This window comes from Oncorhynchus tshawytscha, linkage group LG11 (genome assembly GCF_018296145.1).
Source record: "Oncorhynchus tshawytscha isolate Ot180627B linkage group LG11, Otsh_v2.0, whole genome shotgun sequence".
Taxonomy (NCBI): Eukaryota; Metazoa; Chordata; class Actinopteri; order Salmoniformes; family Salmonidae; genus Oncorhynchus; species Oncorhynchus tshawytscha.
In genome coordinates, this window is record NC_056439.1 from 15,303,591 (window position 1) to 15,317,559 (window position 13,969).

At 43.0% G+C, this 13,969-nt stretch overlaps 1 protein-coding gene across 27 annotated transcripts in view; it reads left to right on the plus strand.

Annotated features, from left to right (window-relative positions):
- Positions 1-13,969, plus strand: part of nrxn3a (neurexin 3a) — a 442,954-nt gene that overhangs the window by 252,729 nt on the left and 176,256 nt on the right. Inside the window, exon 1 of one of the 27 annotated variants that reach the window (XM_024436835.2) lies at positions 7,726-9,023. The exons of the other annotated variants lie outside the window; for them this stretch is intronic. Within the exon in view, the coding sequence (XP_024292603.1) occupies positions 8,720-9,023 (304 nt within the window). The 5' untranslated portion in view covers positions 7,726-8,719. Of the gene's footprint in view, positions 1-7,725; positions 9,024-13,969 lie in introns of those variants that run through there. 27 annotated transcript variants of the gene reach the window in all.

The window sequence follows — 13,969 nt, forward strand, 5'->3', positions numbered from 1 at the left end:
TAATTCATATCCATCAAGCAGAGCCCACACCCTCAAAACACATTCCAGAATAGAGGAAGTGTTGGGTAAACATGTGGATCAAACCAAATGAAACATATGAAGGGGAGACATAGATGCAAAGAAATAAACAAGAAAGTGGAGGCATAGAGAATTAGGTGAGGTTTTTACCACTGGCAAGGTAAAAAATCATGTTAATGTTTTTTAATAAATACATGTGATAGCGACGAAAGCCTGAATGGAATGAATTCATATTGTTTCATTAACACAATAAATCCCTGTTTTCCCTAATTTAAAACAGTTAAAGTCCACATTCAATGTCCTGTATTCTAAAATTATATCAAATATTCTAAATTCCAAATGCTATATTCCAAATATTCTGAAAAGTGACATGCATTCCTTCTTGAATCATGTATTAGAGGAATCAGATGATGTCCTGTGCGATGACATTAAAAGATGATAGGCTTTGCAGCCGGTGTGACACTGTCATTTCTCTCCCACCAGGACACATGGCTTCTATTAGTTGCTAACAGATATGCATACAGTCACTGCCATATCCATTTCTCACTGTGAACACTGTGATAGACTAGGCAGACAGACAGAGGCAGGGAACAGAGGGTCAGTGGAAATTAACATTGTCAGCATGTTCTAACATTCAATGTGGTCTAAGTTATTGACTGGACTGTAAAGGAATAGCAGTAGGCCTACAGTATAACGTATGTCTTTCTCTGCATACTCTACACACACAGCGATGACGGGGGAAGCAGGTGTGTGTGTGTGTTGCTTGCGTATGCATGTTTGCCTGTGTGAGCAGTAAAGAAACATGCCGGCCTTTGAACTAACGATCCTCCTTGACCTCTCCTCTTCTATGACCAAGGCACTAAAGCCTTCCTTTAGTGATAAGCAGGCTGTGTCCTATTGATTTGCTGTAATTCCCCTTATTGGCTCAACTGTTAATACAGTGCACTGGCTGGTGATGGATTCAGCAGTAGTGTCAGCTAAGATGTATTTGTGTGTATAACAAATAGATAACATACTGTAATTATATCTACATAGACAAACGCACAAATCTGAATGCATGCATGAAAACACACACACACAGAAAAACAAAAACGTTCAAGCATGTACACGCACAAAAAAAAACGCATATAAATGAAAATATTTAATATAAATGTGTAAATATTGGAATTAACTTGTGTCGCTTGTGGTTTGCATCATCTATTTCAACCAAGGTCGGTTCTATCCCTTTCCCCAATGAAACAAGACATTAACTTTGGAGCACGCCAAGGTTAGTTATACTACATATTTAAAGGCTCAATGCAGCCATGTTTATATCAATATGAAACATTTCTGGGTGTCAATTAAGTACCTTACTGTAAAAAATTGCTTTTGTAGCTAAAAACTATTTCTTAAGCAATAATTTTGCAAGGACTGTCTGGGAGTGGTATACAGTGCATTCGGGAAGTATTCAGACCTGTTGACTTTTTCCACATTTTGTTACGTTACAGCCTTATTCTAAAATGTATTAAATATTGTTTTCACTCAATCTACAAACAATAGCCCATAATGACAAAGCAAAAACAGTTTTTTCAACATTTTTGCAAATGTATAAAAAAAATCTGAAATATCAAATTTACATACGTATTCAGACCCTTTACTCAGTACTTTGTTGAAGCACTTTTGACAGCGATTACAGCCTCAAGTCTTCTGGGGTATGATGCTACAAGCTTGGCACACCTGTATTTGGGGAGTTTCTCCCATTCTTCTCTGTAGATCCTCTCAAACTCTGTCAGGTTAGATGAGGAGCTCAAGTCAAGAGCTCAAGCTCTGGCTGAGCGACTCAAGGTCATTCAGAAACTTGTCCCGAAGCCACTCCTGTGTTGTCTTGGCTGCTTAGTGTTGTTCTGTTGGAAGGTGAACCTTCGCCCCAGTCTGAGGTCCTCAGCACTCTGGAGCAGGTTTTCATCAAGGACCTCTGTACTTTTTTCCGTTCATCTTTCCCTCGAACCTGACTAGTCTCCCAGTCCCTGCCGCTGAAAAACATCCCACAACATGATGCTGCCACCACCATGCTTCACTGTAGGGATGGTGCTAGGTTTCCTCCAGATGTGACGCTTGGCATTCAGAACAAATAGTTAAATCTTCGTTTCATCAGACCAGACAATCTTGTTTCTCATGCTCTAAGAATGATGGAGGTCACTATGTTCTTGGGGACATTCAATGCTGGAGAAATGTTTTTGTACCCTTCCCCAGATCTGTGCCTTGACACAATCTTGTCTTGCATCTCTACGGACAATTCCTTCAACCACATGGCTTGGTTTTTGCTCTGACATGCACTGTCAACTGTGGGACCTTATATAGACAGGTGTGTGCCTTTCCAACTCATGTCCAATCAATTGAATTTACCACAGGTGGACTCCAATCTAGTTGTTTAAACATCCCAAGGGATGAACAATGGATTCACCTGAGCTCAACTTTGAGTTTCATAGCTAAAGGTCTTAATATTTCAGTTTTTTTTTTACAATTTACTGCATGGTGATGTCACCATGAAAAGCCGAAACTCCCTCTCATGCAAACCTGCTGATTAGAACGTCATGTGTAGATTGCATTTTCAACCAACTATCAGGAAATAACACTGATCAAATTATTCCACACATTTACGGTGTTAGTTTTATCAGCTGTTGTACAATATGATACTGAACACAAAATGCAAACACAGGCATTTTGACTGCACTGAGCCAAAACTACTGCGTGTGCTATCAGCGTTAGTGGACAGAGTTTAAGACCATGTCAATCAACAAATGTAGTTATAAATGTAGTCTGCCATTCACACGATCTGTCTCCTTCCCATAGAGCGGACTGTATAGTCAAGAGATTGACATGGTGTGAAACTGGGAGCGGTATCTAGGCATGCTGCTGACCATAGCTCTCTCCTGTAATGTATCCAGCATGCAGTTCAAATGCCAGTCTTTCCCCTCAGGCGGGAAACAAAACCAAAGACATGCCAGCTGAAGCAAACAGTCTCTCATGCATACAGATCAGCCTCTCTAGCCCTTACCACGTCCATCTCCTCTCTCCATTCATGAGGAGACACACGTTTTATCTGCTTTACGCCGTCACATCTGACATAGCACTTCCCCAGAAGGCAACATTGGTTTCAGTGACATCATTATAATGTACTTTGTGACGTCATGGTCAGGTTATATGCTGGATGTAATTGGATGGTTTGTAAACTTATTTTAAGCAACCGGAATATGATGTCTTTCCCACGACATCATGAAAAGTATGTCTTTAGGACTTGGTAATAGTATTTTGAACTGTCTTCGCAGATTCCTGCATATTAACAGAGAAAGTAGAATTAATGTTATGCTATATTTAGTCTCTTAACCTGTGCTTCTGCCAGTGACAAGAAGAAAAGTGGTCAAACCGTTTTGTTACCTGGATAAGTTACAGTTAGGCTTGTGTTGTTTCATATTTCATGACCACATTTAAAGTGATTCATGTGTTTCCCTACAATTAGTGGAGGATTGCATTGAGGGGAGGGAGATGGTGACAGTTCCTGTCAGGGGTACATTGCAAGCTGGGTGGCAAGTTTAGCAAGAAAACCTTAGCCACACTTGTTTAGGTGTTTGTGTGTGTGTGTGTGTGTGTGTGTGTTCGGTTTTTGAAAAAGAATCACATTTTTTTATTTAATTTTAGATTTGTTGTATTTGAATGGTAAATTCATTATGATGGTTCAACGCTGTAACAACACAGAATAGAATAATTGATGGTAGTGAACGCCCATTACTACTGTATCACTTATTAGGCTCTAACCATATTTATTCACATTACTTTTTTAAAAATTCAAATATTTTGGTTGTGTATATTACATATTTGTTTTTAGTACGATGTCTTTATTATTTCATTAATAAAACCCCAATGATGGTAGTTGTTGCCCATGTACTGCTTATCACTTATTAATAAACCATATAAACCAATATTTGACTTTAGTCAAATATTTCAGTTATTGTGTATATCACTTTTTATGTTATTCGATGACTTATTATTTAATTCCAAGTCATCACCTCGTCTCCGCTCAGGTAGTAGCAGCCAGCCAGTCAGCTAAAGTATCTCTGTGCTCCCCGAAGAGGCATCTTTCAGGCTGGTGGGCTAGCCTAGCTGGCTAGCTGCCTGCTGTCTGACAAAATCACTATTTCAGTAGTTCTTCAAAGTAGATAGGGCATACTTTTAACACGGCTAAATAACAACTATCAATCAATTAGATGTATTGTTATGTAGAGATCACTGAGGTATAAAGAACTGGAGACTGCGTCCAAGATAATCTGATTGTTGTTTTCAAGGTAATCAACTCGCGTTCTCATACACTGATTTATGGACCGACATCACATGCGCATTAGCACTCATTGGGCATGCACAGGGAGCAGCTCAAGCCGCGCCGATTTCCTCATTTCAGGAAAAAAAAACATGACAGACATTGGATACATTTAAAATTTTAATAACTTCGGCTGTGAGTGATAGAAAAAAATAGTCCTCAACGATTATTTGAAAAATCGGTCTCAGCGATGTTTTCTGCACAAAGGTGACGACTAAAGTGTCTTATTAGGAATTTTCTAATCTGACTCGTCTATGTGGCTGTCTATGGAAATTGTCTTTCTGGGCCGGGTGTATGTTAAACTGCAGTACCGAAGCAAGACTGTAGGAGCAGTTGAAATCATGCTTCTAGACCAGAACTGGCCCCTTTGTAGAGATTTTATAAATGTTGAATTTTTTATTAATAAACAGTAACATGAAAAACATAAACATAACAGCCAGAGGGATTCCACAAAGAAATAAGAGGAGAAAAAAACACAAATCCACATTATATCAATTCAAATACAGACATGTAGCAAATACATTTTTTGGACCTTTCATTTTGTATACGATTTAATGACTCTAAATAGTTTTCCAAATCAGATGAAAAATGTTCTCAATAAAGTCAAGAGATTTAGGATATACTCACTTTCAATTGTGGAATCAGTGTAGTAAAATAATATGTCAAACTTAGACATTTCAGGGATGCAACTGCTCTCTATCCCTCTCGTGTCTCTGTATTGCTCTTCCTCAAATCAAATCAAATTTTATTTGCCACATACACATGGTTAGCAGATGTTAATGCGAGTGTAGCGAAATGCTTCCTCTCCATATTTGTCTGCTGGCCCACAGGCAGCTGTAGGTGCAATGGATTCTGGTCATTGTAGTTAATTACCACATTTTCTGTGCTTATCTATGATGAGTTGGACAAATTCAATTAGTTATTTAAAAACTGCAAATAAACTGACATTTTGTGTGTGTGTTTCTACATGTTCATCAGAGAGATAGAAAAATATATATTTATATGTTGCATTTTGAGTGTATAACATATATACCATATAAAGAACATGGTTGATGGATGAGAAGAACATATTCATGCTAGCTACATTAAAGCTATTTGTACCACTGGATGCAAATGATTGATTTATATGTTCCATTAGTAGATTGTATGCACTAGCTGAAATGACAATCATTCCCGTGATTATCATAAATCATGTTTTCGACTCATTATAAACAAACCCCCCAAAATATCCTCTCTGTGTACCTCCATTGGAAAAACCTGTCTTCTAGTATTGCCTTGGGCCAAATGTATTTGACAAAAGAGTTGTGTCTGAATTTAATGGGACAGAAAAATAGCAGTTGTGATAAACGAGCACCTTTCCAGCTCTGAGTTTTTTTTCTTCTTGATACTTAACCTACACAGTTATTGGTTTTCAACCCCCTTTACACATGCAATTTCTCTTCTCACGTTTCTTGCTACTCTCTTTATGGGGACCTGCATGAATAATTGTTACCACGTAGGGTTAGGATGAAGTTATGAAGAGACTCCATAAGCAGGTAGCGACACATACTGGAAATCTGCTTCTCATCTGAGCAATATGGAGTCAATTGGCTGTCTATAACAATGTTTCCCAACTCCAGTCCTCGAGAACCCCAACACTGCACATTTTTGTTGTAGCCCCGGACAACTTGTCAACTAATTATTAAGCCCTCAGTGAGTTGAAGTAGGTGAGTTTGTCCGAGGCTACAACAGAAATGTGTTCTGTTGGGGGTACTCGAGGAATGGAGTTGAGGAACACTGGGCCAGAGGAACACCAAGCAATCACTGAACCCAGACAGTTTCTGTTGTTTAATATTGACTCTCATTGAATACAAAGGGAGAGGAAAGAGTAGACATTACTCAGAGCACTCATGTTATTCCCGATAGTGGACTAGTTCTCTGTTTGAGATGTAGAGCACAGACAGAGATAATCAAACCCAGAGCCAAAGACCAGGACTCCCTCCTCGGAATTTGAATGTCCATTAAGCCGAGATTTGCATGCAGCCAGTGCCCCACATTGGCCCATGGATAGATAGGTACAGTACACACACACACACACACACACACACACACACACACACACACACACACACACACACACACACACACACACACACACACACACACACACACACACACACTGTATTCTGATTCTGCCTGATAGAACCATAGATTAACAGAGGTCTGAACTCCCTGGCATTTTGTTTGTAAAGCTATTTCATTTTGAAATGCAAGAAATGTCTGAATTATGCATAGACTACAATGCATGTGTCAGGTCTTAGTTAAATGTATTTTTGAAATGTAAAAATGAAGAGAATTAGATCATCGTGGGTACAAGCTTACATTAAAAATGTAGTTCCAGGACCTAATCTGATTTCCCATGTCATGCATCAGCATTACACTTCCCAGTAGTTCCTTTGGTAAAGTCACAAATGGATGGTTGGAAATAGCACCGAATGCATTGTCCTAATTTGATTCCGAGAGCCTTGTTCTATTACGGGTGGAAACATCAGTGGTTCTCATGCACCTTAAGCTCGTTAGTGTTCCCTAATTTCCTATTTTGGGAAGCGTGGTGGGAGCCGCTGGTTTCCTAATGCGATCAGAGGGGAACAGAAATGCGGAAAAGCAGGGAGGATCAAAAGCTTTTCCATTAGAATATTCCCTTGTCAGTTTTGGTTTGCCATCGCGCGGGACGTGGCTGGAGACAGCGATTTGATTCCGATTCTGTCGAAGGCTGAGCTGGCAGCGCATATCCACACTCAGCTTTTAGTTCTGTCTCTCTCTCTCTCTTTACCACATTTCCAGTATTCTCTCTCTATTCCCCCCTCTCTCTTTCTCTCTGTCTCATCCTCCTCTCTCCGACTTTGTCTCACTCCTCTCTCTCCATATCTCTTTCCCTCTCACTCTGTCTCCCTCCCCTGAACACCGCTAGTTGCCCTTCTCTGCAGCAGTCCTCTCCACCCCCACCCCCTCCTCTGCTTTCTATGAGGATTTGCATTAAGCTGGCCCATTTTGTTTTTTTCTCCTTCTGCACCACCCACCCACCCTTTTGAACCCTCCCATCCCATTCCCACTGTGTTGTTTCACCTGAGCCCCCTCCCTCTCTCTCTCTCTCTCTCTCTCTCTCCCCTCCTCTCACTCTGTCTGCCTGTGCACCTCCCTTCTCTCACTCATGCTCTCAGTGGTGTTGCCTGCTGTATCCAGTGAAGGATCCGATTAGGATCCCTTCTTCTCTCTTTCAGAGCAGGAGGCTGTGTTCAGGTGCTGAGCCTGAGACAGAGGGGGTGAGTGGAATCACCAGGACCCCCTACTCCTCCCCCAGAGAGGAGTATGAGGCACTGAGACACACAGAAGAGAAGAGAAAATAAAGGGATTTATTTTCTGCCCATGGTGTCTATACTGCAGCACCTTTGGAGCGCTACAGTGGACCAGTGGCCACAGAGCAAACAGTGAGAAAGTGGTATTTATGTTAGGTGATAGATGTGCTGTTTTGTTTTCAAAACAGTGGTTATTTCTTCTATATGGATGTGGATGAGTGGTGATAAACCAGGTGGTTATATTTTTCCTCTTCATCTGTGCTGATTGTGCGTGTGGGTGTGTGTGTGAGAGTGTGTGTGAGAGAGAGAGAGAAAGAGAGAGAGAGAGAGAGAGAGAGAGAGAGAGAGAGAGAGAGAGGGACAAGCGGCGCTCTGCCATGTGCGACTGATAGCTGCTCGAGACACACGCAGAGTGCGCCACATCAGAGAGCGAGAGAGTGAGCGCAGCAGATACGCTCTCAGCCAGAAGAGCAGCAGGAGCTGTACACGACGACACACAAAGGTCCAGAGAGGGAGGAAGAGACAGAAAGTCATCCGATGTTCCTTTCCTTCGAGGAAAAGAGAAGCGCGAGAAAGAGAAAACACTTATTTTGCTTTACCTTCGGGGCAAAGTGGCAAAGAGCGTGAAGATTGTGAGAGCACGAAAGAGACACCCAATGTGCTTTCCCCTTGGACAATTTAGAACATGAGAATAGCTCTCTAATTTGAGTTTAAGTTTGCTGTTCTTCTGGGAAATTCTGTAGGAGATTGAAACCTCCGATTGCAATGTCAGTGTAAGGGGTGTAAAAGCAATATAGAGATCCGCTGACTCCTCTCCCCCGGAACGACTCTGAGCTGGAGTGCTGTGGGTTTAGCTGAAACTGAAGCCGGACCTGAATACGGGTACAGGAGCTAAACCAAGTGGACGTGGGTTCGTAGTGGTCCTAGTATGGGGATGTGTCCATCATGAGCCTGGTCTCAGTAGAGTTTCCCCCGTGCCGTACATCTGTTGTCAGTCCTTTGGGCTTGGATCATGCTTCGTCCCTCCGGTTTCGCGCTGTCGCGGGGCTCCGGGGAAGGGGGTATGTACCACCACCCCAGTCCTCTCCGCCTGCGCCTGAGCCCCTGGATGTGGTCTCTGACTCTGGGATGTATAGCTGGGTCTGTGTGGAGCTCTTCTCCCAGGGGGAGGCAGGATAACAGCGTGGCTGCCGCCGGACCTCAGGAGCAGGCTACGTCCTATACCCACCCGGAGCATCACCTCCACGGGACGCGGCATCACTCATCTGCACCCATCTCTATCTACCGCTCGCCAGCCTCTCTAAGGGGTGGCCATGGTGAGTTACACTTTTGACCTAAATTAACTTGTTCTTAAAACTTAAACCCATAACCCTAAACTCTAACCTGCATTTCTTTACCCTAACCTTAAGCAACCAGGAACGAAATTCCCTTAAGAGTAGACTATTAATTCGTCTCTCTCTGCGTAAACCGCAATCTTAAAGCAGCTCTTAATAGAATTTATTGAAGGGAAAAGGGACATAAAGCAAGAGAAGCAAACACAGGGTCAAAAGAGAAAAAGACTAGAGAACAGATGGAGAAAAAACTGTACAGCGAAAAAGACCCACTCTCCTCTCCTCTCTCCTGTGCTTTGCCATATTTCTGGCTCGGATTAGGGACCCAGTGCTAATAGCTGCTAATTGTAGAGAGTCTTCTTCAAAGCCATCAGGTGCATTAGCTGATTGGCAGTAATAACTCTGTGGTGTAGCTGTCCGCTGGGGAAAGGGGATGAGGAGAGGGGGGACGAGGAGAGGGGGGAAAGGGGGAGAGTTTGGAGAGGAGGGAAGAGAGGGAGAGAGAAGGGTGTCAATAGGGCTCTATTGGTCCTCTGATACCATTTAATTACTGGGCTGCATAGTGCTGGTGTGTTTTGGTGGGAGCGTGTGGGAACTTATAAGTGTGCAGCTATTTTGCAATTATAGGGGAGCTCTGCACCCTTCTCTGACAGCGCCACAGCAGTTATTCCATTACAGCAAAATGCTGACTGGGGAAGAGGGTATATTCTGAGTTTGTGTGTGTGCAGGGCTAGACAATAACTTTTTTTAATCCATATAACTGATTTTACTACTTGTGTGATAGCTGAAGCCACTTGTCGACCCCCCTTCATCTGGGACATTCCATTGCCTGAAGCGACATCTCTCTCTCGCCCTCTTTCTCTTTAGCCCTCTCTCTCTCCATAGCCCTCTCGCTCTCACCATCTGACCTCCAAAGCTTGATCAATTACGCCGCCTCCTCCTCCTCAGACCTCCTCAGTGTCTTGGCTGGCTTGGCAATTTTTTATCCTAAAAATGTATGGACATCTTTTATTGAAACTAGTTTCTCCCCTTTTCTAAAATCCTTAGCACATTACTCAGTCGCTTCTACCCCCAAAAAGGAGAAGTGTTGTTGTTTTTTTTTTGTTGCGAGGCAGCAGTAGCTGAGTGTGGAAGCCTGCGTTCAGCAACATTTTAATTACAAATTCAGCAAAGACCTTAGGTGAGACGGGAGGTGCGCTCAGGCTTAGCTTTAGAGTGTTGAGGCATGGCACGCTGTGTGGTGCTGGCGACTTTGGACTGTCTTAGCCCAGCTCATTACAATAAGAGAAAAATACTCAAATCAAATCACATTTTATTTGTCACATGCGCCGAATACAACAGTGAAATGATTACTTAAAACTTTCTTAAAACGTACAATGCAGTTTTAAGAAAAATACCTACAAAAATAAGAAATAAAAGTAACAAATAATTAAAGGGCAGCAGTAAAAAAAACAATAGCGAGGCTATATACAGGGAGTACCGGTACAGACTCCTATGCAAAGGTGCGTTGCAATGGAAGAGGAGGAGGAGAAAAAAACGATTGTCTTCTCACCTCTGAGAGACTTCTGTTGGGGTTTTCTACAGCATCTGACGAGCTTGTTGTGTGTGATGCTCTGTAGGTACTCTTAGAAAAAAAGGTGCTATATAGAACCCTAAAGGGTTCTTCGGATGGCCCCATAGGAGAACCCTTTGAATAAACCTTTTGGGTTCCATGTAGAACCCTTTCCACAGAGGGTTCTACATTGAACAAAAAAGGGTTCTACCTGGAACCAAAAAGGGTTCTTCCTGGAACCAAAAACGGTTCTCCTGTGTGGACAGCTGAAGAACCCATTTGGAACCCTTTTTCTAAGAGTATGCGTGTGTTCACCTGTGTGAGTGTAACAGGAGTTAGTAAACTGTGATGAATCAAATCACCAGTTTCCCTCATTTGTTTTTGGTTGAATCTCCTTGTATTTTGTTGGGCTCTGTGTGTGACGTCAGCGCTGCGCGCGTGATCTCGTTTTTTTATTTATTTTTATTTTACCTTTATTTAACCAGGTAGGCAAGTTGAGAACAAGTTCTCATTTACAATTGCGACCTGGCCAAGATAAAGCAAAGCAGTTCGACAGATACAACGACACAGAGTTACACATGGAGTAAAACAAACATACAGTCAATAATACAGTATAAACAAGTCTATATACAATGTGAGCAAATGAGGTGAGAAGGGAGGTAAAGGCAAAAAAGGCTATGGTGGCAAAGTAAATACAATATAGCAAGTAAAACACTGGAATGGTAGTTTTGCAATGGAAGAATGTGCAAAGTAGAAATAAAAATAATGGGGTGCAAAGGAGCAAAATAAATAAATAAATAAAAATTAAATACAGTTGGGAAAGAGGTAGTTGTTGGGGCCAAATTATAGGTGGGCTATGTACAGGTGCAGTAATCTGTGAGCTGCTCTGACAGTTGGTGCTTAAAGCTAGTGAGGGAGATAAGTGTTTCCAGTTTCAGAGATTTTTGTAGTTCGTTCCAGTCATTGGCAGCAGAGAACTGGAAGGAGAGGCGGCCAAAGAAAGAATTGGTTTTGGGGGTGACTAGAGAGATATACCTGCTGGAGCGTGTGCTACAGGTGGGAGATGCTATGGTGACCAGCGAGCTGAGATAAGGGGGGACTTTACCTAGCAGGGTCTTGTAGATGACATGGAGCCAGTGGGTTTGGCAACGAGTATGAAGCGAGGGCCAGCCAACGAGAGCGTACAGGTCGCAAGGGTGGGTAGTATATGGGGCTTTGGTGACAAAACGGATTGCACTGTGATAGACTGCATCCAATTTGTTGAGTAGGGTATTGGAGGCTATTTTGTAAATGACATCGCCAAAGTCGAGGATTGGTAGGATGGTCAGTTTTACAAGGGTATGTTTGGCAGCATGAGTGAAGGATGCTTTGTTGCGAAATAGGAAGCCAATTCTAGATTTAACTTTGGATTGGAGATGTTTGATATGGGTCTCGAAGGAGAGTTTACAGTCTAACCAGACACCTAAGTATTTGTAGTTGTCCACGTATTCTAAGTCAGAGCCGTCCAGAGTAGTGATGTTGGACAGGCGGGTAGGTGCAGGTAGCGATTGGTTGAAGAGCATGCATTTAGTTTTACTTGTATTTAAGAGCAATTGGAGGCCACGGAAGGAGATGTATGGCATTGAAGCTTGCCTGGAGGGTTGTTAACACAGTGTCCAAAGAAGGGCCGGAAGTATACAGAATGGTGTCGTCTGCGTAGAGGTGGATCAGAGACTCACCAGCAGCAAGAGCGCCCTCATTGATGTATACAGAGAAGAGAGTCGGTCCAAGAATTGAACCCTGTGGCACCCCCATAGAGACTGCCAGAGGTCCGGACAGCAGACCCTCCGATTTGACACACTGAACTCTATCAGAGAAGTAGTTGGTGAACCAGGCGAGGCAATCATTTGAGAAACCAAAGCTGTCGAGTCTGCCAATGAGGATGTGGTGATTGACAGAGTCGAAAGCCTTGGCCAGATCAATGAATACGGCTGCACAGTAATGTTTCTTATCGATGGCGGTTAAGATATCGTTTATGACCTTGAGCGTGGCTGAGGTGCACCCATGACCAGCTCTGAAACCAGATTGCATAGCAGAGAAGGTATGGTGAGATTCGAAATGGTCGGTAATCTGTTTGTTGACTTGGCTTTCGAAGACCTTAGAAAGGCACGGTAGGATAGATATAGGTCTGTAGCAGTTTGGGTCAAGAGTGTCCCCCCCTTTGAAGAGGGGGATGACCGCAGCTGCTTTCCAATCTTTGGGAATCTCAGACGACACGAAAGAGAGGTTGAACAGGCTAGTAATAGGGGTGGCAACAATTTCGGCAGATAATTTTATAAAGAAAGGGTCCAGATTGTCTAGCCTGGCTGATTTGTAGGGGTCCAGATTTTGCAGCTCTTTCAGAACATCAGCTGAATGGATTTGGGAGAAAGAGAAATGGGGAAGGCTTGGGCGAGTTGCTGTTGGGGGTGCAGTGCTGTTGACCGGGGTAGGAGTAGCCAGGTGGAAAGCATGGCCAGCCGTAGAAAAATGCTTATTGAAATTCTCAATTATGGTGGATTTATCAGTGGTGACAGTGTTTCCTATCTTCAGTGCAGTGGGCAGCTGGGAGGAGGTGTTCTTATTCTCCATGGACTTTACAGTGTCCCAGAACTTTTTTGAGTTAGTGTTGCAGGAAGAAAATTTCTGCTTGAAAAAGCTAGCCTTGGCTTTTCTAACTGCCTGTGTATAATGGTTTCTAGCTTCCCTGAACAGCTGCATATCACGGGGGCTATTCGATGCTAATGCAGAACGCCATAGGATGTTTTTGTGGTGGTTAAGGGCAGTCAGGTCTGGGGAGAACCAAGGGCTATATCTGTTCCTGGTTCTAAATTTCTTGAATGGGGCATGTTTATTTAAGATGGTTAGGAAGGCATTTTAAAAAAAATATCCAGGCATCCTCTACTGACGGGATGAGATCAATATCCTTCCAGGATACCCCGGCCAGGTCGATTAGAAAGGCCTGCTCGCAGAAGTGTTTCAGGGAGCGTTTTACAGTGATGAGTGGAGGTCGTTTGACCGCTGACCCATTACAGATGCAGGCAATGAGGCAGTGATCGCTGAGATCTTGGTTGAAGACAGCAGAGGTGTATTTAGAGGGAAGTTGGTTAGGATGATATCTATGAGGGTGCCCGTGTTTAAGGCTTTGGGGAGGTACCTGGTAGGTTCATTGATAATTTGTGTGAGATTGAGGGCATCAAGTTTAGATTGTAGGATGGCTGGGGTGTTAAGCATGTTCCAGTTTAGGTCGCCTAGCAGCACGAACTCTGAAGATAGATGGGGGCAATCAGTTCACATATGGTGTCCAGAGCACAGCTGGGGGCAGAGGGTGGTCTATAGCAGGCGGCAACGGTGAGAGACT